Source organism: Coenobita brevimanus, chromosome 61, assembly GCF_032717465.1.
Source record: "Coenobita brevimanus isolate Jiangsu-jjx chromosome 61, ASM3271746v2, whole genome shotgun sequence".
In the NCBI taxonomy this organism is placed as follows: domain Eukaryota; kingdom Metazoa; phylum Arthropoda; class Malacostraca; order Decapoda; family Coenobitidae; genus Coenobita; species Coenobita brevimanus.
Genome location: NC_137014.1, coordinates 22062607 through 22087657, shown reverse-complemented (window position 1 = coordinate 22087657; position 25051 = coordinate 22062607). Strand labels below are relative to the sequence as shown.

Below are 25051 nucleotides of genomic sequence, written 5' to 3'. Positions count from 1 at the left end.
ATGCTTTATCCGTAATTAAGTCATGTGCGGCTCGCATATTGCGCACCTCCGTGGATCTGATATAGAGAGGTTGCACTAAGTCTGCTGGGCAAAATTCATAACATAGTTATAAGAACAATAATCCTGCAATTACAAATGAACTCCCTCCCCTACTATATTCTTTTTCTTTTTTTTTTCCCAGCTGATGATACACTTTCTTGTATGTGGCACCTGCGCACTCCTTCCGCGTGATTGTCTGGTTTCAGTTTCATACATGAAGTATCATAAAAAAAAAAAAAAAAAACTATATCTTATATTCCAATTCTCATAAATGCTGTTTTGCATTGTCATTGTACTATACAAACAGACATGAAACGAGTATGTATCTGTGCTTCACCCAAACAGACAATGAATTTGAGGAAGTTGAATTTGAATTGAAATAATTATCGCTGTAATAGGTAGGCTACAGAGTTGTTGCATCTCAAATATATATATATATATATATATATATATATATATATATATATATATATATATATATACAGGTACTTACGGTTATATACACTTACGGATAATATGGGCGAAAATATCGAAGGAATGGAGTCGATGTGGTTCATAATAAAGTTTGACATCTTGCGAGACGAGACAACTAGTTTTTCCCGCCTGGCCGTCTCTCGTGCCCTCCCCCCCCCTTCTCTGTAGCGACAGTTCCATTCGCCTTTCCACTTCATCACTTTACCACTGACAAAACCGCTAATTTACTTAGAATGGAACTATTGTCTCATGTAACAAGTGCCTAAGTTGTAAGATACCTTATATTTGCACTTACCCAGCCAAATGCGTATTTTTTTTTTTTTTTTATTATAGGGAGATGTAACAACTCTGTACCTTTTACAACAATAAATATTTCAAATTCAACTTCAGATTCATTGTCTGTTTGGGCTGAAGCACAGATACATACTCGTTGCATGTCTGTTTGTATAGTAACCTACAATGACAATGCAAAACAGCATTTATGAGAATTGGAATATAAGGTACATTTTTTTTTTTTTTTTGTAAATATGCTGTGATACTTCAGGTATGTAACTGAAACCAACCAATCACGCTGCAGGAGTGCGCAGGTGCCACATTCACGGAAGTGGATCATTAGCTGGAAAAAAAATCGAGTATAGTAAGACGGAATGTTGTTTCCCTAGCATTATTTTATAGATTCTTTTATGGAAAAGCTCAGACGAAGTTGCATCCAAAATATATAGACTCATGACTGGACCGTTGCAATGATATATGGCAAACTTCTTTCACTCAATATTCGTTTATTTCCAAAACTGCTTCTATTTGCAACTCGCATTCCCAGATTAGAATTCACCCAACCTTCAACCCACCGCACATACGAGTGAAGTGGTGTATGGACGTTTTAAAATTAAATTTGATTTCTCTTTCTATTTTCATTTGCTGCTTAAAAAGTGTGTGTGTGTGTGTGTGTGTGTGTGTGTGTGTGTGTGTGTGTGTGTGTGTGTGTACCTCTGAGTCACAAGGGTGTGCATTTTGACATTCTCTCTCTCTCTCTCTCTCTCTCTCTCTCACACACACACACACACACACACACACACACACACACACACACACACACACTTCTGTAGCACTCTGTCTTACATCTTCAAGCTTTCCCTTGTATAAGGTTTTATATATATATATATATATATATATATATATATATATATATATATATATATTGTGTGTGGGTGTGGGTGTAAAAGGGATTATGCAACCCCTACGGTACTATAATTTCGTCATTAACTCCTTCAGGCAGATGACATTTTCCATTTTATATTTGTAACGTCCAAACGCTTATATTAAGATCAATAGACACCTACATTCCAGTTCGAGAAGTTAGATATAATCTTCAATATTATCGCCACTACTTAAAGTCTAGAGGTCTTTTTTTTTTTTTACTTAATTCGGCTCTCAATTTCCCCGCGTCATCATAGTGAAAGGATAACGTAGCAAAATTCCCTGCATCTCGGGAACAACTCACTGTCTGGGAGAGTTAACCAGAGGAATCAGAGTGTACCTCCTGAATCTGATGAGATCTTATGTATTTTATTCATGATTCGACTTGACAGTTACATTTATCTTAGGATTTACCTTTACTGGTGAGAAGGATTATTATTGTTGTATTTATAGCACTTCCTGCAGTTCCCGCAATCTCTCCAAAGCCTAATAACTTTGTGTGGTGGTAGGAGCAACAATATAGGTGCTCCGATCTAGAGCCATCCATGGGGAGAGAAAAACAAGATCAGTTGTTAATTCAGTACCAGTTAAGAAGTAAATGAAGTTGCTCAGACAGAAAGAAAAATTCAATGGAGCAGAGCTGAAAAACACACATATATGTATATTTTTCAATGACTGAAGAAATGACTGGAGGAGATGGCACGTAAACCTGTTTGTCATATTGGTGTTCGGGGTGTTTTGTCTCTGATCGCTTCATTACAATACGTCATGGTAGAGAAGAGGTTAATCCCTCTAGTCAGGCACCGCCTTTTGAATTATTCATGCCAGCACAGCATGAATACCTGTCAATTAGGGAGGACCTTTCTTGGTGAAAGGGGTTAATGAACGCTACTCGAGTGCTTCCTCTCTACTGTACGTCCAAAAATAACAGCTAACCTAAATCAAGTCTTACAAATGCCAAGAATATACTACAGAAGATTGTCTCTGACTGAAGGAAACTCTCAAATCTTCCCTCTCTCATAGATTCTCTCTCCACATACTGTACCTTACTCTCACAGAATATTACCACCACTACTTCTCTCATTCTAGATTGCTCTATGGCCGAATTGTGGGAAGTGCTTATCATCATCATCATCATCCTTAGTCGTTTCACACACCTTCCCTCTAGCAAATTCTTTGCATACATCTTTCCCTCATAGAATACCACTTTCCTTCCACCACTCTTCTCCTTTCAGATCGTTGTTAGGCCGTCTCATAAGAAGTGCTGGGTGACTCTTCTGTTTAATTATCATCATTATACTCATATCCAACGCCTTCCCTCCCTCATAGTTTCTCTCCACATTTCACCTCGCAGAATATTACCTCCACCACTCGTCACCTTCTATATCGCTCTCGGGCCGCATCGTAGGAAGTGCAAGTCATCATTTTTGCTCCTATCATACTCTCGCTCCCTTATAAATTCTGTCAACACATCCCCTTACAGAATGTTACCTCCACCACTGCTAACCTCCCCGATCGCTCTCGGGCCGCTTCATGGGATGTGCCTGATGGTTTTTCACCCACATTATCATTATCATCATCAACAACAACAACAGCAGCAGCAACACAACAACAGCATCCATTTCTCCACACCTTTCACCCTTACCTAATATTACCTGCAGCACTGTTTTCCTTCCAGATCAATGTCTGGCCGTATCGTGGGAAGTGCGTGGTGGTTTTTTACGCTAGTCATCATTATCATCATCATCATCATCATCATCATCATTATTACACTCTATTTCTCTGTTCTTTTTACCTTTAACTAAAAATTACCTGTACCACTGGTCACCTTCCAGATCGGTGTCGGGCCGTATTGTGGGAAGTGCCTGGTGGTTCTTCACGCTAATCATTATCTCCTCGTATACTGCCAACCTGGCCGCCTTCCTCACCGTCGAGAGACTGGTCACTCCTATCAATTCTGTCGACGATTTGGCCAGTCAGACTGAGGTGGAGTTTGGTACGCTCGAAGGGGGTTCCACCATGGAATTTTTGCAGGTACGACATTGTTTTCCTTATTATGACTGAATAGTAGAGAGGTGGTAAACTGCACAATAATATATGTATGTATTTTTTTTAAGTGGATTGTGCCTACATATGTTTTACCAAGTACTTTTTCCAAATGGATGAATTTCTGTGCGTGTTTTTACTGGTAGAGTTGAGCAGAGGGTGTTCCGATGGTTTGGGCATATGGAGAGAATGGATAATGAGCGATTGGTGAAAAAGATAACTAGATCTGATGTGAGAGGTGTAAGGCTGAGAGGAAGACCACGAACAGGATGGATGGACAGTGTGAAGAGAGCGCTGGATGCGAGAGGGATGTCTGTTAAGCAAGGAAGAGTGGCTGTGCGTCACAGAAATGGGTGGAGAGAAATTGTGAATGAATAAGTGATGACGCAGCCCTGAGGGGATATTCTCCCGCATTTGGTCTGATCAGCTATTTCAGGTCAGGTGCGGGTAAAGGGATGAGTCTGTTATGATGTGGCAGGGGTAAACCAGCTCTGCTGTCGGGCCCTACTGCGGATGTCACTGATTGCATTGCGCAGTTGATCCTTGTGCAGTGTAGTGCGGTGAGGATCTGTCCGTTCTCCCCTTTGGGGCTAAGATGCAAATGAATGTGTTTGAATGGATGAGTAAATGGGGAGTGTGTCGTCCTGTCTCGGCTACCTCCCTTTCCTTGGGGGAAGCAGCCTAGGTATATAGAATAGAATAGTTTTTACTGGTTGCTATAATGGTGCTGGTGAGGATGAGGCTTTATGGGGAAGTGTGTTCTTATCTAATTGTTCTTACTTAAATGTATCTTTACAGGAATGAGTCAAGCTCGTACTTTCCCGTGTATTAAACCATTTTTATCACACATATCCCTAAATTTGTGAACAGTTTTGGCACACACTACTTCATTCGGTAGTGCATTCCACTGATCAAGTGCCCTGTCTGGGAAACTAAGTATCCTTACGTCTTTACCGCCTCTCTTTTTATGCTTTTTTTTTTTTCAGTGTCCTCTTGCTGATGCTTCCCTATAGGTTATATATTCATTTATGTCTATTTTCTCTTTCCCTGAGATGCATTTATATACCATAATCATGTCTCCTTTTTTCATTCTGTCCTGTAGTGTTGGTAGATTCAGTTTTTCTAGACTTTCTTCGTAGCTTAGATCCCTTAAGCTTGGCACCCATCTTGTAGCTTCCCTTTGTACTTTTACAATCTAATATATGTGTTATTTGAGATGAGGATTCCAGACTACTGATGCATTACTCCAGGGTTGGTCTGACGAATGCTGTTATTATCTTTCTCAGCATATCTTCAAAGAAACTTGGATTATTGTACAGAGTCCGTAACTTCTTCATTGACGAGTAGTAAGCTATAATTTATAAGAGTCATGTGCGCTCTCAGCTTGAATATTGATCACCATTATGGAAAGGATGTGCAGAGGTTGCATTAAAACAACCAGACAAAATTCAGAACAAAGCTGTTGGAATTATTAATAACCCTGCTTATAAATAAACTACCTCCTCTACAAGTAAGAAGGACTGTTGCCTCCTTTGCATTATTTTACAGATATTTTTATGGCAAATGCTCAGACGAAGTAGCATTCATTATGCCACCTCTCCATGCCTTCCCTCGTGCTACACGGGTATCTGTTAGTTCTCATGACTGGAACGTCACTCATCCACATTGCAGAACTTCTGCCTATCCGAATTCTTTCATTCCCCGACCTGCATCTCTCTGGAACATGCTTCCCCAGAGTTGTTTCCCTCCAAACTTCAACCTACAGCTGTTCAAGTCCAACTGTTAGAGATATTTTATGAATGAAGGACACCAGTAATCTGGTGTACGGAATATTTTTTTTTATTCATTTGTTTTTCCTTCCACTGCTGTTATTAAAAAAAAAAAAAAAAGGTGGATGGTATTTTCATACTAGCATGCAATATATACATGTTATGTACAGTAACTTCTCACTGATGTGGTTGTCTGGAGATAGTCTGTTACTGTTAATTACTCCTAGGTCCTTCTCCCTTTATGATATGTGAAGGATTGATCTTCCTAACTTATAATTCCAATCTGGTCTTTTCTCACTTTTACCAAATTTAATTACATGACACTTGTCCACATTAAATTCCATTTGTCATTTATTGCTCCATTCATGTAGCTTGTTTAGGTCCTCTTGCAGCTCTTTGCAATAATCTATGTTAGTAATTTTCCTTTGATTTTTCCATCATCCGCAAACATATTTAGATAGCTTCCATTTCTAGTGTTACTGTCTGTGTCATTTATATACATACTTAAAACATAATTGGTGCCAGCACTGAGCCCTGTGGCTCTACACTGGGCCCTTTCCTCCGTGATGAGTGATTTCCCCATTAATACTGTACTGTTCCCATTTATCTTTTTCTGAGAACATCCTGCATCCAACAGTACATATTGTCTTAGATACCTCCTTTGGTACAGTTTCCATAAAATTTATGTCTTTGGTGCGGTACTCTGTCAAATGCTTTCTTAAAATCTAAATAGATACTGTCCACCCATCCTTCTCTTTTCTGTAATGTTTCTGTAACACCTATCATTGTAGCTTAATACATTAACACATGATTCTCCCTTTCTAAAACTGAACTGCCTCTGTTATCATAATGTGTTCTTCCAGATGCCAACACTTTCCTTATCAGCTTTTCTAGTATCTTACAACACTGGTCAGTGATACTGGTCGGTAGTTGTGTGGATTTTGTCTGTTCCCTTTCTTGAATAGGGGAACAATGTTTACTTTCTTCCATATGTTAGGTAGTTTACCTTGACCTAAGGATCGTACCTTTTCCTGTACTTATGTTTCTGATACTTGTATATCTGGTAATAAGTGTGGCCATGTATTTTCCATATCATTTCTCTAAAAATTTCTTTCTTTTGTAAAAACTAATTGGAAATTTTATTTAGTACATCACAAATATTCTCTTGTGTATAGGTGATCCCCTCAGCTGCAATGGACTGTATTTTATCCTTAACTTTGGCTTTGCTTCGAATGTAGCTGTAAAAATGCTTAGGTTTAATCACTACTTTTATTTATAATGTTCTCCTCAAACTGTATAATTATTTCTTGCCTGTTTATAGTTGTTACATGCCCTCTCACTATTTTGTCGTCTGTATCTATTCCACAGCAAGTCTTTTTTTTCTTTTGATTTTTTACATTCTGTGTTAAACCATTTCTTTATTTTCATTTGTGTTGCTTTGTGCTGTGGGATGTAATATTGGACTCCTATTTTATAAAGATTACAGAATTTTCTATATATAATATTTAAAACTTGTCCACTAAGATCCTTTTCCCAATCTGTTTCTAAGAGGTACTTCGTTAGGTCATGATAGTTGCCCTTTTTGTAATTACAGTCATCACGAATTCTAGTTCAAGGTTTAGCCCGCCAGGCGTCCATATTGTCGTTCTCAGAAAATGGGGACAAGGGGCGGTAAAGAGTAATCAGTTACGGATTTTTATTTTTCTTGTTCCTTAGCTTAAACTATACTTGAAAGTAATTTTCATTATTCAACGTATATTTAAAGATGAAGTATCTAATAGTAATAAAGGCATGTCATTCTTGTTGAATACTGCAAAATTTGAATGGAAATTTAACAAATACCAATTTAGGGCCCTTTCACACATTCCAGAACAGCCAGTGGTTACTGGAGTGACTTATTATGTACCCAGAAACTTTGGTAAGATTGTAAATGGTAATATAAACGCATGTCACTGTCTGTGATTATTGATATATATTGGACAAGATATGAAATGAGGAATCTCTGGCATCTTTATGCAGATGGCCGCCACGCTGTCAGGCGCACGATTATCATTCTAAGGCTAAGTCGCGGATGTAATGTAAACGGAATGTAGGATGGAAGGCTACGGGATTCCATGCAATATGCTCAAGACATTTTACTGACTGGATAGGAAATGGGTTATCATCCCAATTTGATAATAAATGGAGATATGGGAATACCGATAATTCCCCATTAACACAAATAGTCCGTCTCGATTCACCTAGAGACCTACACCCTTACCATCAGTTGGTTCAGCTTGATCCAGTAAATCGGATTAGTTTTCCTTTACTATATCCCGAATGAGGCACTGATCTTTGTCTTAAGTATTGCTTAAGCTGTGCAACAGTCCATTTTTCAACGAATTTGGCTCCATACTGCACGGGGTGATTCATGCAGCCGGTGTCGTATGCACGGAGTGACATGCTGTAAGTTACCGTTCCCTTCTCTTTAACCTAAAATAACCTAACCTAACCAAACTTAAACTAACCTTACCTAACCAAACCTTATCTTAGATCAGGCTAACCTAAATTAACTTCAACCTTAACCCTTTAACCGCGGGTGTCATTCCAGAATGACTCTGCAAAAACTGGACCAAACCGCGGGTGTCATTCTCGAATGTTTGTGAATATTTTGAATACCCCGCGTTTTTTCCGTGCGCCAATTGTTTCAAGGGAGAGTAGCTATTAAGTTCTTTCACTCCAGCCGACCCCCACCTCCCTCCTCCCCCCCCTGGGGCCCCACCTCCCACCCTCTGGGCCCCCCACCCTACCCCGGACCAAACACGCATCAGTATCTGTCCAGCTGTGTGAGTGACAACACTGCTGATGTGGAAGTGAAGTGCAGGCAATTACAGTGCCTTTTACCTGCCTTAGTGAACACAGAGTGGGTGTTTATCGTATGTGCAGTGTTCATATATGTTTATAGTATTATTATCAGAATGAGGTTGGCATTTGGTAATGGTGTGTGAGCGAAAAATAGTGATTACAACACCGCTGATATGGCATTGAAGTGCAGGCAATTACAGTGCCTTTTACCTGCCTCAGTGAACACAGAGTGGGTGTTTATCGTATGTGCAGTATTCATATATGTTTATAGTATTATTATCAGAATGTGGTTGGCATTTGGTAATGGTGTGTGAGCGAAAAATAGTGATTACAACACCGTTGATGTGGCAGTGAAGTGCGGGTAATTACAGTGCCTTTTACCTGCCTCAGTGAACACAGAGTGGGTGTTTATCGTATGTGCAATGTTCATATATGTTTATAGTATTATTATCATAATGAGGTTGGCATTTGGTAATGGTGTATGAGCGAAGGTAATGGTGTGTGAGCGAAAAATAGTGATTTTAGATCGCTCACTTCTAATGGCACTGCCCATCCAGTGATAGTCAACGAAATCATGAAACCTACATCATTGCAAAGCCAAAGGTAAATACTTTCTAATGGTACCTTATTTTTCGCTCTAGATTTATTCTGTGCAGAGTTATAAAGGTTTAAAGTTTGTTTACATTTTGGTCGAAACCCCCGCGGGAGAGGACAGTCAGGGCAAAACAATGCCCGCGGTTAAAGGGTTAATTCACGAAATGACCGATTTCACAATCTGCCTGTAACATACATACATACTAAAATGCGTGACTTAAAGAACAGCGACCCCGAAATATACCATAGTACTCCCAACGACAGGGCAAGCCAAACACAGCTCAGTATGCCCGAGGATGCGCCGACCCCCCCACACGGACCCCACGGGGTAGCCGCCACCAGTCACAACTACTCCCAGCAACAGCGACATATGTCAGCCCGGGCCGTGCGCCCCTGTGTCATGCAGCCACCACGCCGTTGCCGCCGTAGGAGAAAGACACTACCTTCACAGAGTGGAATTGTTGAGTCAGCTAGAGGTGGAGTTGAAAAAGACACTCCAGACGGCGCCCCTCTGGTAGAGACGATCTATGGTCGCTCCCATCCTCGTGAGACGATCTATGGTCGCTCCGAAAGTGCTCCGGTAGAGACGATCTATGGTCACTCCCATCCTCATGAGATGATCTATGGTCGCTCCGAAAGTGCTCCGGTAGAGACGATCTATGGTCGCTCCCATCCTCATGAGACGATCTATGGTCACTCCGAAAGTGCTCCGGTAGAGACGATCTATGGTCGCTCCCATCCTCGTGAGACGATCTATGGTCTCTCCCATCCTCGTGAGATGATCTATGGTTGCTCCGAAACTGCTCCAATAGAGACGATCTATGGTTGCTCCCATCCTCGTGAGACGATCTATGGTCGCTCCGAAAGTGTTCTGGTAGAGACGATCTATGGTCGCTCCCGTCCTCGTGAGACGATCTATGGTTGCTCCGAAACTGCTCCAATAGAGACGATCTATGGTCGCTCCCATCCTCGTGAGACGATCTATGGTCGCTCCGAAAGTGTTCTGGTAGAGACGATCTATGGTCGCTCCCGTCCTCGTGAGACGATCCATGGTTGCTCCGACAGTGCTGCGGTAGAGACGATCTATGGTCGCTCCCATCCTCGTGAGACTATCCATGGTCACTCCGAAAGTGCTCCGGTAGAGATGATCTACGGTCGCTCCCATCCTTGTGAGACGATCTATGGTCACTCCGGAAGTGCTCCGGTAGAGACGATCTATGGTCACTCCGGAAGTGCTCCGGTAGAGACGATCTATGGTCGCTCCCATCCTCGTGAGACGATCTATGGTTGCTCCGAGAGTGTCTTGGTAGAGACGACCTATTGTCGCTCCCTTCCTTGTGAGACGATCTATTGTCACTCCGAGGGTGTGCAGAGAGAGGTGAGTGGAGAGACGTCCCCACAGCAGGAGACTAGAGCCCAGGCTTCCTGTCCCAGAGTGACCCAGACAGGCCTCACAGCCTCCCCTGGTCTCGGTTCCCTACACCTGGCTCTAGAGCAGACGCACTTGACGGACCCCAGTGGAAGTCGCTGCTGCAGCCCTCCCCTGTCGGCGCCCCTAGACGCTGGAGACCGCAGCCCAGTCTCTCTGGGTTCTCCCCAGGACACCCGGGCGTGATCCCTCTACGCCCCCACGACGCCGGGACTTATCACAGAGGTTCCTGGAGCTATTTGGCCCCAGTCCCGAGGGCCACACGCCTGAGCCAAGCCCGAAAGCCACGGGAAGCCCAGGACACGAGAGGACGCCCTTACGAGTTATCCCGTGCCCTCTCGGGACACCTTGCATTGGCAGTGCCCCTAGCCCGACAGGATCGCTGATGACATGTCCTGCCTATCCCCCTAATGAATACGTGTGATACTGTAGTACAAGTGATTTAGGTTAAGTGTGATTTCCCCTAATGTAAGTATTGTGCAGTGATTTCATATAGTGAATATCAGGGTAAATAAGATCACAGTGAGAAGTTAAAGGACGAGAGTGTGGAACAAGATCTGATTGACTATACTTATGAGTGACATCCCTGTTATACAGTTAATAAGCCTGTGCCGCCTGGAGATTCCCCTATAACGACATACCCCCATTACTGTGAAGGAATATTGTGGAAGGAAGTATTAATGTTATTCTCTCCCTCCCCCACGCTACCCATAAATCTTGTTTATCACCCTCTCTCACTCCAATATCCCGAGTAAATGTGAACCAAGAATAAAATCAATTACCAAAGTCCCTTGGCTAGTGGAAACCATATAAACTTCACGGCTAATATCTGCCGCTCTCCAGTATTACCATAACTTTCCCCTAGCCGTCTCAAGTCATTCCCCGCACCTCCCCTATCTCCTCCTTGTGAGACTCAACCCCCCCCCCCGCGCCTTCCGCGCGTGCCTATATTTACTGCACTCTTGATACACTAAGATTGATTGTGTTGTCATTACTATCAGAGAAGCAAGTATCCTGCGAGATACACATATCCTAGACAAGGTTTTATATTGCAATGTATTGTGCTGTAATATCTGCTGATTTGTCCTGTGTCTGACTGTGGTAATATACGTGTAAAGGTTGTTACCTAGAGTTTTTGTGTCCTGCCTCTCTATATTGCACTAAGCTCCAGTCTCGAAAGATGACCCCGCTCCACGTTAGGTGAAATAGGAACGAGAAGTCGAGCCTATTTCACCTAGCATTACACTGGTGGCCAGCGGTGGTTCTAGACCCGGGTGTAAAAGAGAGGTAATCAGGAAATATTTGGGAAAATGGCAACTAAACCACACGTTCAGTTACCCAAGTTTGACCCCGACCAGTATGATATACACATATATCTGGCAATAATTAAACCCTTCCTTGATATTGGCTTTGAAAATGAGCAACATAAAATTGCAGTCACACTACCACTATTGGGGAAAGCGGCCGTGAACATAGCGCCGAAAATCGTCCCAGAACTCACCTGGCAGAACTTTACAAAGTTCACTATACAAACCATCACCCCATCATTGGGGAAAGTAGTGGCTCTATCCAAACTGGATAGTTTTTCATTCGACGGGGATTTAGATAATACCCTGATACAGGCAAGACGCCTGGTTACTGCTGCCTACCCAGAGGCAGTTGAGGAAACCCGGGATCAGCATACATTTAACACTCTGCTCAGAGTACTGCCAAGTGTTGTGAAACAACACTTCACTATCCATGACCCAACAGGAGACATGGATAGAGATATCAGTTTAATGAGGCGCCTTTTAGCCGTCCATGCCACCCCTCAACGCATTGGCGAAATAAATCAATTCTCCATTGACCTCATCACCGTCAACCCGTGGGAATTTTCTCCGTGCTACCACGGATGCCCGATCCACGACATCCGTGAGCAGCTAGAAGCTGCCCAGTGAAGCCAAATGACACGAGGGTGCTTACAAACCTCCCCACCATACGCAAATTCCCCTAAGCCTCAGGGGAAGAAAATACAAAAAAGGAAACACAAAAAGCGTCCCCCCCACTGCCCCCGCATCCCACCATAATGGCGGGGGCCACCTCACATCTCCCCCAGTCTATGACAAGGGGGAACGTTATCTTTCCTTTTCCTCCCCTCTCACTATCTCTTCTGTTCTACCTTCCCCTATTTTTGCCCCTAGTCCTAACCTTCCCACCCCACCTTCAACCTCACCATCCCCACAGACCACCACCTCATCCCCAATAACCCCACCAGATGCCTTGCCACCCACCACACCTCGCACCCCACCACCCATCACCCTCTCACGAGCTCAGCCCCGTGCTACCACCTGCACCGCCCCATCCCCGAACATTCAGACAACTCCGCGAGGCCGCACCTCCCCACCACCACCAGCTCCCTCTCCCCCTACCCCTCACCCCACCTTTCCTTGCCTCCGACGACACACACCACCTGCCACATCCCACTCCACAGCCCCTGCCAAGCCACCACGGTTCCAGCACTGAACGCCGTCCGTCATCACCCCCACACCCGCACCATCCCTTAGCTTCGTACCCACCGCCCACTCCACACCACTCGCACAGAACCCTGCTACCTCCCAAACGACCCCACCACCAAACACCGGGCTGGCGCCACAAGATCGCACTCCCTGCTCGCCACCTACCCTCCAAGCCAACTCTCCTGCCACCTCACCACTGCTACCGACCTCACATCCCCAACCTCCCCATGCTCCCGCACTGCCTGTCACTTCCACATACAAGTGCTATGGTTCCTCCTCACCATCCCCCTCCACCTCCCCTACCACCTCAGCCTCCACCGCCTCCACCACCCCCCGCACCTCACCTGACATCTTACCCGCCACACCTCGCTCACCCTCACCCCTTCCCTCCGCCGCCTCACCCTTTCCACCCAAGCCCACGTGCCCCGCCCACCCCGCCACCCCCGCAGGACAACCCACTACTACCGCCCTCTCCCCTCCACACCTACGCACGCCCACTCCAACGATCTCACCTTCCACCGCGCCCCCAACGCGAGCGACAGCCCGTGCCAACCGACCCCACCCACCTCGCATGCCTACTTCCCCACCCAGACCCACCCTCAGAACCACCACCACCACCCCCTCCGGCCGACTCTCATGCCCACCCACCCGATACACACCCCTACACCGCCCACCTCTCCACGACTTCACACCATCAAGCTACATCAGGCCCAAATCCCCTCTACCTGTGCTCCCCAGAGACTCAACGCCGCATTACCATGGCACAAAACCCGGCTCTTACCCGCAGTATCCAGCATTCAGCTCCCAACCACACCGACAGCCACACCAAGCAAGATGATAGTGAAGCGGGCTGTATGGGCACCTACCCTTGGCAGGAACCACAGACTCTGCGGGCCACACCACCTGCTAAACCTCCTCCAGTCTACCACCGCCACCTCCACACTCTTCCTCATCTGCGACCCAGAACAAGAAGAGAACCCCTACACTATCGCCTGGCAAACTGCACTGCAACACCTCCAGCCCGTGTACACCACCTCCAACACACAAGCGTTCCACCTCCAGCCATGAGGACGTGACTTTACAGGGGGAGATTGGTAAAATGCGTGACTTAAAGAACAGTGCCCCCGAAATATACCATAGTACCCCCGACGACAGGACAAGACAAACACAGCTCAGTATGCCCGAGGATGCGCCGACCCCCCCACACGGATCCCACGGAGTAGCTGCCACCAGTCACAACCACTCCCGGCAACAGCGACATATGTCAGCCCGGGCCGTGCGCCCCTATGTCACGCAGCCACCACGCCGTCGCCGCCGTAGGAGAAAGACACTACCTTCACGGAATGGAATTGTTGAGTCAGCTAGGGGTAGAGTTCAAAAAGACACTCCAGATGGTGCCCCTCTGGTAGAGACGATCTATGGTCGCTCCGAAAGTGCTCCGGTAGAGATGATCTATGGTCGCTCCGAAAGTGCTCCGGTAGAGATGATCTATGGTTGCTCCGAAAGTGTTCCAGTAGAGATGATCTATGGTCGCTCCCATCCTCGTGAGACGATCTATGGTCACTCCGAAAGTGCTCCGGTAGAGACGATCTATGGTCGCTCCCATCCTCGTGAGACGATCTATGGTCGCTCTGAAAGTGCTCCGGTAGAGACGATCTATGGTCGCTCCCATCCTCGTGAGACGATCTATGGTTGCTCCGAAAGTGTTCTGGTAGAGACGATCCATGGTCGCTCCCCTCCTCGTGAGACGATCCATGGTCCCTCCCATCCTTGTGAGACGATCCATGGTTGCTCCGAAAGTGCTCCGGTAGAGACGATCTATGGTCGCTCCGAAAGTGCTCCGGTAGAGACGATCTATGGTTGCTCCCATAACTCGTGAGACGATCTATGGTTGCTCCCATAACTCGTGAGACGATCTATGGTTGCTCCAAGAGTGTCTTGGTAGAGACGACCTATTGTCACTCCCTTCCTCGTGAGACGATCTATTGTCACTCCGAAGGTGTGCAGAGAGAGGTGAGTGGAGAGAAGTCCCCACGGCAGGAGACTAGAGCCCAGGCTTCCTGTCCCAGAGTGACCCAGACAGGCCTCACAGCCTCCCCTGGTCTCGGTTCCCTACGCCTGGCTCTAGAGCAGACGCACCTGACGGACCCCAGTGGAAGTCGCTGCCGCAGCCCTCCCCTGTTGGCGCCCCTAGACGCTGCAGACTGCAGCCCTCCCCTGTCGGAGCCCCTAGACGCTGGAGACCGCAGCCCACAGTCTCTCTGGGTTCTCCCCAGGACATCCGGGCGTGATCCCTCTACGTCCCCACGACGCCGGGACTTATCACAGAGGTTCCTGGAGCTATTTGGCCCCAGTCCCGAGGGCCACACACCTGAGCCAAGCCCGAAAGCCACGGGAAGCCCAGGACGCGAGAGGACGCCCTTACGAGTTATCCCGTGCCCTCTCGGCACGCCTCGCATTGGCGGTGCCCCTAGCCCGGCAGGATCGCCAATGACATGTCCTGCCTATCCCCATGATGAATACGTGTGATATTGTAGCACGAGTGATTTAGGTTAAGTGTGATTTCCCCTAATGTAAGTATTGTGCAGTGATTTCATATAGTGAATATCGGGGTAAATAAGATCACAGTGAGAAGTTAAAGGACGAGAGTGTGGAACAAGATCTGATTGACTATACTTATGAGAGACATCCCTGTTATACAATTAATAAGCCTGTGCCGCCTGGAGATTCCCCTATAAAACATACCCCCATTACTGTGAAGGAATATTGTGAAAGGAAGTATTAATGGTATTCTCTCCCTCCCCCACGCTACCCATAAATCTTGTTTATCACCCTCTCTCACTCCAATATCCCGAGTAAGTGTGAACCAAGAATAAAATCAATTACCAAAGTCCCTTGGCTAGTGGAAACCATATAAACTTCACGGCTAATATCTGCCGCTCTCCAGTGTTACCATAACTTTCCCCTAGCCGTCCCAAGTCACTCCCCGCACCTCCCCTATCTCCTCCTTGTGAGACTCTATTCCCCCCCCCCCTCCCGCGCCTCCCCCGCGCGCCTATATTTACTGCACTCTTGATACACTAGGATTGATTGTGTCATTACTATCATAGAAGCAAGTATCCTGCGAGATACACATATCCTAGACAAGGTTTTATATTGCTATATATTGTGCTGTAATATCTGCTGATTTGTCCTGTGTCTGACTGTGGTAATATACGTGTAAAAGTTGTTGCCTAGAGTTTTTGTGTCCTGCCTCTCTTTATTGCACTAAGCTCCGGTCTTGAAAGATGACCCCGCTCCACGTTAGGTGAAATAGGAACGAGGAGTCGAGCCTAATTTCACCTAGCATTACACACACACACACACACACACATATATATATATATATATATATATATATATATATATATATATATATATATATATATATATATATATATATATATAATTTCCTGTGGCACCCTCGGGGATGCATAGGGCCTCGATGAACTCACACCACCACATCCTATCTTGTGCTAACTCCTTAAGATCTCCCCAACACTCATCTCCAGCTTCCCGTCTCATTGTCCTCACCCACGTCTCTTTTGGCCTTCCTCTACCTCTCCTACCAAGTGCCACCCACCCTGTTGTACCTCATACTATTCCCTGTCTCCTATACACATGTCCTAGCCACTTCCATCGTGAGAACCTAACATATTCATCGACCTGCTGCACTCCCGTTATTTCTCTAATTCTACTATTTGGTATCCTTTCCCACCACTTAACTCTTAATATTCTTCTAAGTGCTTTGTTTTCAAACACCAAGAATTTATTTTCCATAGTCACTGTGCTGTACCAAGACTCGTGTCCATAAATCAAGATACTCCTAACCATTACCTTATAAAGTTTGATTTTTATATGCACAGAAAAATTGTTATTATTCCAAATATTTTTAAGCATTCCCATTGCCTGATTAGCCTTCTTTAACCTTTCCTCGAATTCAAAGTTCAAAGAACCATCCTTGGCTAAATAAGTACCTAAATATTTAAACCTATCAACTTGCTTTACAACCATACCTCCAATTACACACACACAGACACACACACACACACACACACACACACACACACACACACACACACACACATACACATATATATATATATATATATATATATATATATATATATATATATATATATATATATATATATTTGGCGACCTATCATTATCTATAGGTCAGTAAGGCAACCAACCATCTTCCTGACACACATATTTCATAAAATATTGTTGATAAATGGCACAATACTTGATATAACATGTGGATACTTTCAGCATAGCAAACGACACCCGGGGTTGGTCAAGCTGGGCTGGCTTTATTATCGTTCAAGCCGGGAAACATATGTCGGTATAAGTGCGAGATACTACATATGGTGTTACTAAGATTAGGAGATGACTGCCATGTAATGGAACGTACTGCAACGTAATACTTGGACGAATTCATTGAATGCTACTACTGCTGGATTTAAAGAAAAATGAATGAAGTATGTATGGTACCAAATATACCCCAAGACGAATGCGCTCAACAACAAACACAAGGACAAAGAAGCACTTGCAGATGTTGTACAATACTGCCTATATATTACATGTTAAACAGAAAATAAATGAGAAAAATACGTTCGTCAGAAATATGTAGAAATACTGTATATATATATATATATATATATATATATATATATATATATATATATATATATATATATATATATATATATATATATGGATATTTCGAGTAATCCACATTTTGAATTTTCTGTCCGGAAGCTACACTATGGACACCTGGCGGGCTAGGTCATGAACTAGAATTCGTGATGACTCCAATTTAGACCCTTTTTGTAACTCTCATTACTGGTAACGTCATATGCAATCCTGAAGTTATAATATAGTACTGCATGGTCGCTTTTGCCGAATGGGGGGGGGGGGTGATACATTACCTTGTCAGTTTCATTTTCTTGCCTGGTAAATATAAGATCTAGTACTGATGGATCATCAAGTCCTCTTTTTCTGGTGTTTTCTTTTACAAGCTGTGTTAAGAAAACTCCTGCACAAGATCTAGGAACATTTGATCCCAACTGCTTTCATGGCTTTTTACATCTAGAGTATTCCAATTTATATTTGAAGTGAAGTCTCCAGTTAAAACAATTCTATCAGATTTCTCTTCCATTCTATGTAATAATGTTCTTAATCTTTGAATAGTACCTTCTGCCAGGTCTTCATATTCACCTGTTTCCCAAGTGTTTGTTTTGGGTGGCATGTATAAATTTACCACAGTTAATTTCCCTTCAGATGTGTTAATTTCCAGTGCAGTCAGTTCTACTTGTGACGGTATATCTAGCCCTTCTTTGACTTGTAGATTTTTCATTGTTGAAATTATAATTTCTCCTCCTTTCTTAAATTTCTGTCTCTTCTCCATATATTTTATTCCTCTAAGTTTAGGGTATCGTTTGATATCTTTAGGGTTAATTTTGTTTCAGTTAGGCAAATAATGTGTGGTTCCTTTTCTTTGATATAGTCTCCTATCTCTTAATAATTTAGACACCATTCTATCTACATTTGAGTACATCAACCTAACCATCTTGTTTACATACTTGCCTTAACTTGAGTCTACTACCTTCCTCCTTTTTGTTCCCTGTTGGTTGTGTACCACTTTCGTACCTACAATCCAATTACATTGTAAAAAAAAGTGTACTCTTCTCTTCCTCTGATCTTCCCTCATTCTTTGTTTTTGCCTCCTCCCTCTTCTCTTTTAGTATTCCCAATTCCTCTTGAGTTAGGCATCTTTTTATCCATACTTTTTTAAATTCCTCTTTTTCCATGAGTTTGTTTGCATTTTTTAGTATTTCCTCTAATGTTCACATGTTGGAGGGTTACTTTCAGTGTCTTGACTTTTTTCTCTCATATTTACCTAGCCTTTTGTGTTCCTCTATGTCTTTCTTACAGATTTCTTCTGATACTTCCTTCAGTATGCTCATTATATTTGCCATCTACTTTTTGTCTCTCAATTTTTTTTTTTCTTCCTGATCTCTACAAGTGATTACTACTATAGCTTTATTGATATCTGCTGAATCTTGTACTAATTTTGGGTTATTTGGGGGATTATTTTTTCACTTCCTTTCTAATGATTTTTTTTCTTAGACTCTTGTTTCTAAGTCTTTCCTTACTTTCACCATTTCAGCCTACGTAGTTTCCATATCATCTTTATAACTTTGCATCACTTCATTCACCTGGTTTATCTTCTTTTCAGTATCACTCTTTTGGTCTGTCAGACTACTTACTTGCCTAACTGTCTTTGTATCATTTCTGAACTCCATAATATTCTCATGATTTACAACTGTACTTGCAGTTTCACCAATCTTCCTTTTAAGCGAACCCACATCAACTGACATTTCATCTATTGTTGTGTCTTTTTTGTTTAATTCCTTTACTAATTTTTCATTTTCCTCTTTCTGCATGCGCAGTTGCTTCTTAGTTTCCTCCATTTCACTCTGAAATGCCCTGTCCAATCTGCACATCCTTTCTACTAATTTGTTGAATGTTTCCATTTCAACCAGTTCGTGGTAGAAATCATCCTGTTTTTTACCCCTTTCCCTCTTCCCAACTCCCTCCATATTCACTTCACTTAATATGATGGTCATCTTGTGTTAATAATGAGAATAAAGACAAAGTTTTTACTTACAATTATGCTTCTTACTTGCCTGTGGTACCGTAGTAAAAACAGCTGTGATTTGATCAGCACATTCCTGCACTAATTGGCTGTGTTCTGTTATCTGGGCAACACTTTTGCTTAAACACACTCTGTTATTTCAGAACACCATTTAGTTAAACCCTTTACAGAGCTTGACTCATTTAAAGATACTATTTAGGTATAGTCAGTTGTAGCCAAGAGTAGCCAGCTCGGAGCAAGGTGATATGACGTATTGTCTCTCTGATACCTTAAGTGTGTGTGTTTGTGTGTGTGTGTGTGTGTGTGTGTGTGTATGTGAAGCATTACAATTGGGAATTTTGTGTGTGTGTGTGGCAGGAGAGGATGTATTTTCGTTGACTTAATTCCTTCACTGCATTTTAGTGCCTTGTAGAGTACATTTTGGACTGGTGTGATATATGATGGTCATATGCAACTTTTTCAGTTTAAAAAATCTCTTCTACTCTGAGTCGTCCGAAGGTAGCAAGAATGAATCAAATAGTACGGTACGTCATTGGACTGAAGATGTTAAGTTCTTTACCAGATAACATTTTCTCTTGCAACCCCTGGATGAGCTTAGTTACTTTCCCAACCGGAGGGGCTAAATACACCCTTGATTAATCCCTAAACGAGATTTTTTATTCTATAAATAAAACTGTCTGATGGGGGCAAAAATAATATACAGACATACTTAATCAGACTGAAGGGATTAAGAGAGCCCCAGTAGCACTGCGGTGAATTACTAAACATAACTATTAGGTGTGGCTGGTGGCGACGACCACGATGAATTGTTCACGTTGTCACTAAAGCCTGTTTTCCATTTTACTACAAGTTTTGTAAATACCAATTACTTGTGAACAACAATACCTGTTTTCCATCCCAAGCACTCGAATGATATCTTTCCCTAACGTTGTCGTTATTCTTTTTTTTCTCATGTTTCTGCCCCCCTCTTTTCCTGTCATTCCTTCACATACACACACACACACACACACACACACACACACACACACACACACACACACACACACACACACACACACACACACACACACACACACACACACATTCTCTCTCTCTCTCTCTCTCTCTCAAGTTTTTCAGTAAGATTTATTATTAATTCTCTTATACGTCATACATTTTACTCTCCACCGGGCAGTCAGAAAAGGGAGTTGTTATCACTAGGATCAATACGGTGGACGTCCGTCCGTAGAGTTGGGCGGCAGGACGGCGGGGCGGCTAGCGGGCAAAGAGATTTTGCTTCCATGCCAGACCACAGAAAGAATTCACTATAGAGTCATGAATTTAACGTCGTTATGTGTCTTATAGTGAACTGGTGTCTTTTGATAGGTAGGATGCTATGCCTGAAGTATTTTTATTTTTAATTAAAAAAAAAAAAATCCAGGGATTTCATTGCAACCAGCTCAAGGAATCTGAAGGGCCCAGGTTATGTGTCCTCAAGACGTTCTCCTTACCCCCACCTTTAAAAGGAATGATTGAGGGAGGTGTGGGTGAGCGCCATTATGTTCTTTGTTAGGTGTGCAGGGAAGTGGAGGAGTATATACTTGGTCAGATGGAGGGTTGCAACAGCGCGCCATTGCCTATGTTCTGTTTCTATTCCCATTCCTTTACTCCAGTTATGAAATGTACCTCATCAGATTGTCAGTAAACATTCTATGTAGGGATGACGCTGGCACTCTGTAAGCCTGAAATGTAGTCTTTCATCATCCCAAACTCGGAGACATTACTTTCTTTTTAAGATCTGGCTTTATGTTCACGATTTTGTATGCTTAGAACATCCTCTGTAACAGCTAAAACATAACGCTGTCACGCTAAAATAACAATCAGCAAGAATCCCGGTTTCTTCGTATTCTTTGTTCTTCCTCTTCTTTTTCTTTCATAGACTCCTCTAACTCTAAAATAGCAAACTCGATCACTTTCATCACAGACGAGTTTCGTACGGTGATATTGCCCGAAAAAGGTCAAACGTAAAGGTAGGGAAAAGGTCAACTTTTACATTGTTTATCCGATTTAGAGAAAACTCAGTAGATAGGTAGACTGTAAGCTAAGAATGAAACGTTTAGATTTTGAGAACAATTGGTTAAAATTTAAGGTCACTGGACAGTCAAAAAATTTCGGCCCTTTAGCTAAATTTTAACTCAAAATATGCATATTCAATACGGATTAAACTTGGTAGAGCTATTTAGAATGGGCCACAGATTCAGTTATTCAGTTTTGAAAGAATCTTGATAGAGATCAAGGTTCCAGGGCAAGGTTAATATGAACGCCTTTGGTGTAATTGGAACCAGATTTAGTGGAGGAGTTAAAGTTCTTTCAAAGATTAATTTTTTAAGTTTGAGAACAATTGGTCAACGGCAAACGTCAAAGAGAGCTAGGTCAAGTATAGACTAATCAAAATGCCTGGGTTTTATGTTGTCTCAGTGGTTCTTGCTAATTTTTCCATATATATATATATATATATATATATATATATATATATATATATATATATATATATATATATATATATATATATATATATATATATATATATATATATATATATATATATATATATATATATATATATATATATGTATAATACATATACATATGTATATATATATATATATATATATATATATATATATATATATATATATATATATATATATATATATATATATATATATATATATATATATATATATATATATATATATATATATATTCATCTTAAAAAAAAAAAAAAAAAAGGCTCTTTGAAATGGAGTGGGTTGGTCAGATCCTTCATTAATCCCTTCAGTACTATGATGCTCGTAACCCATTAGCTCCCAGGGTTCCTCTGTTTGGGACTGTGCTGGATGAGTACTAAGCACATTGCCCTCTGCCTGTCGGCTTGGTTGGCTTTTGAAAATGCCCAGTTCCATCCTGTATTGAGGTCACTAGGCAGAAATGGATTAAGCTGAAGAACTTAATAAAGTCTTCAGAAATTTTTTTATACATAAACACTAAAACTCAGTAAAACAAGTATTAGATCTTTATAATAGAATGTATAAAGATGCAATATGCCAAAAACCAGCTGAACAAGCCTCAAGCAGTAAAACAACATGATATCCCATGCCTACATTTTTTTTTCTTTACTCCAGTCCATGCCTATATGGTGTGGCATAAATGCATTTGAAGATTGTCATAATAATGCTGTAGACAATAAGTATGCCACAAAATTTAAAAAAAAAGGCATTGGGGTGGGAATGCATGTCAGGCTACCGTCTCGAACTTGTTGGCAAACTTCATGCTGCCCTGAATGTTAGTCACATTTTCTTTCTTTCTTGCAGCCTTTCTTGTATCCTTTCTGTTTATTTGTTGCAGGCGCTTCTGCTTTTCAGAATTTGCCGATTCCGACCAAACCTGGACACAATGGCCAGCCTATGACCTAGCTGTGTCCACAAGGTTTTGGTTGCATGGGAAACTGCTTTTTTTTTTCTTTCTAAATCTTGTTTGATAGTGCCAGGCACTTCTACCCTTCAGAATAGTATATATATATATATATATATATATATATATATATATATAAATGTTTGTAGTTGTGGGATGCCAATGCGCTTAAAACCATCTGAACAAGCCGGTAGGCGATGACAGTCAGCTCTATGCGGGCTGTTGTGATAAAGCCTGTACACACAAAGGAGGACCCTTATCTGGTTAGTCTAAAAATGCCATATCTCACCTCTCTTTTGACAAAAATTGAACAACCCAGACAACAGAAATAATTCGATACTTGCATAAACACAATAAACATAAAAAACAGATATATCCAAGGGGTGGTTGGGGTTGATTGCTCATGTAATGCCACTCAGGGATGAGTGAGACTGGTGACTCTCATCTTAAATGTCGGGACCAACTGCCTAGCTCCGGGCTTCTATGCTCCTCATGGGGCAATGCAAGATTGGATGATGCTGATGATGCTGATGATATATATATATATATATATATATATATATATATATATATATATATATATATATATATATATATATATATATATATATATATATATAAAAGTATATTTTTCCCTGCCATCATACAAGATTAATAAACTTCTTTTTTTCTTTCAGCGTTCCAAGATAAGTATGTACAGTCGGATGTGGGAGTTCATGTCGTCCCGCAAGCATGTGTTCACGTCTACGTACGAGGACGGCATCGAGCGGGTGCGGACGTCAAAGGGCAATTATGCCTTTTTGCTGGAGAGTGTCAAGAACGACTACATCAACGAGCAACTGCCCTGCGACACCATGAAGATCGGACACAACCTAAACTCAAATGGATATGGCGTGGCCACTCCTCCACACTCTTCGCTTAAGTTAGTACCAAAGTAGCATAGGCAACCATTTGCTTAACTCCGTCAGCGTGCAAATGTTACATCGTGTTATTCTTACTCCCCCAGGACGATTGTATTTAGCATAGGGATGATCTCTAAGTGACATTTCGTATTTTACTTCACCTTCTAAATGATCTTCTGCAGTTCAAGGTATACTTCTTGTAGACAAGGGGTTATGAAAGCAGTGCCTAACCACTCAGGTCATAGGCTGAATAAAACCGTCTGGAGGTAACAAGATTTTACTGAAAACGATAAAATGGACATTATTACTTAACTGCCTGTTGGTAGTTCTCCATGTTTCACATTTTTTTTCCCTTGTTTCTGGATCCTACCTAACCTCATCTTTATGAGAGTGAAAAAGGTCAGTGGGGCCGCAGTCATAAAGCTTCCAAAGTATAAAGCGTGTATAAGATTGCATGCTTAAACTGTCTTAACTGAAACAATACTGACACTTTGCAACCAGAAAAAATAGAATATTTAAATTAGTAATACGATCGAACAATATTATTTCTGTCATTTCCTACTAATAATATACTCTGTTCATCATTAAACAAATAAATACAGGTTCAAGATGATGATTACAAGAGGTTCAGAATAGGCCATATTGATAGTGGTTGGAGTCAAACCCTGACCCTGTCGACCCAATGGTTCTGCTAATCAAGTCTAGAATGTAGCCCAGTTATGCCAAGATGAAATAATCGGATTAAAGTATAACCGCTTGTACCAGGTGCCTTTTTTTTTTTTTTTTTTTTTTTTTAATTGTTGCTGCCTCCATGCCATGGTATGCAACTCAGGAGAGATCTCGATAGCGAAGTAGTCGGTGAAAAGTACTATCTCTTTCCCTAGTTAAATATGTCTGTCCTGAGCATAATAAAATCATCTGGTGGTAGCAAGAATGAAGTAAAGACTGTGTCATGGGAATGAAGAGGTTAATGTGTGTACGGAAGAGAAATTAAGTATATCTTCCCAAGTGCGGTTAGGATATCATGAGAAAGTCTAACCATCACAGACACGCCTTAGAGAGGTAACCCCCTTCAATCCAGTGACGAATAATTAAGTTTATTCTTC

General features: G+C 42.3%; 1 protein-coding gene across 1 annotated transcript in view; it reads left to right on the top strand.

Moving 5' to 3' along the window:
• LOC145403705 (glutamate receptor 1-like) overlaps nucleotides 1-25051 on the top strand; it is a 1124056-nt gene that overhangs the window by 1046172 nt on the left and 52833 nt on the right. Inside the window, exons 14-15 of the mRNA XM_080275390.1 lie at nucleotides 3546-3744; nucleotides 23721-23965. Coding sequence (XP_080131516.1) covers nucleotides 3546-3744; nucleotides 23721-23965 — 444 coding nt within the window. The remainder of the gene's footprint in view (nucleotides 1-3545; nucleotides 3745-23720; nucleotides 23966-25051) is intronic.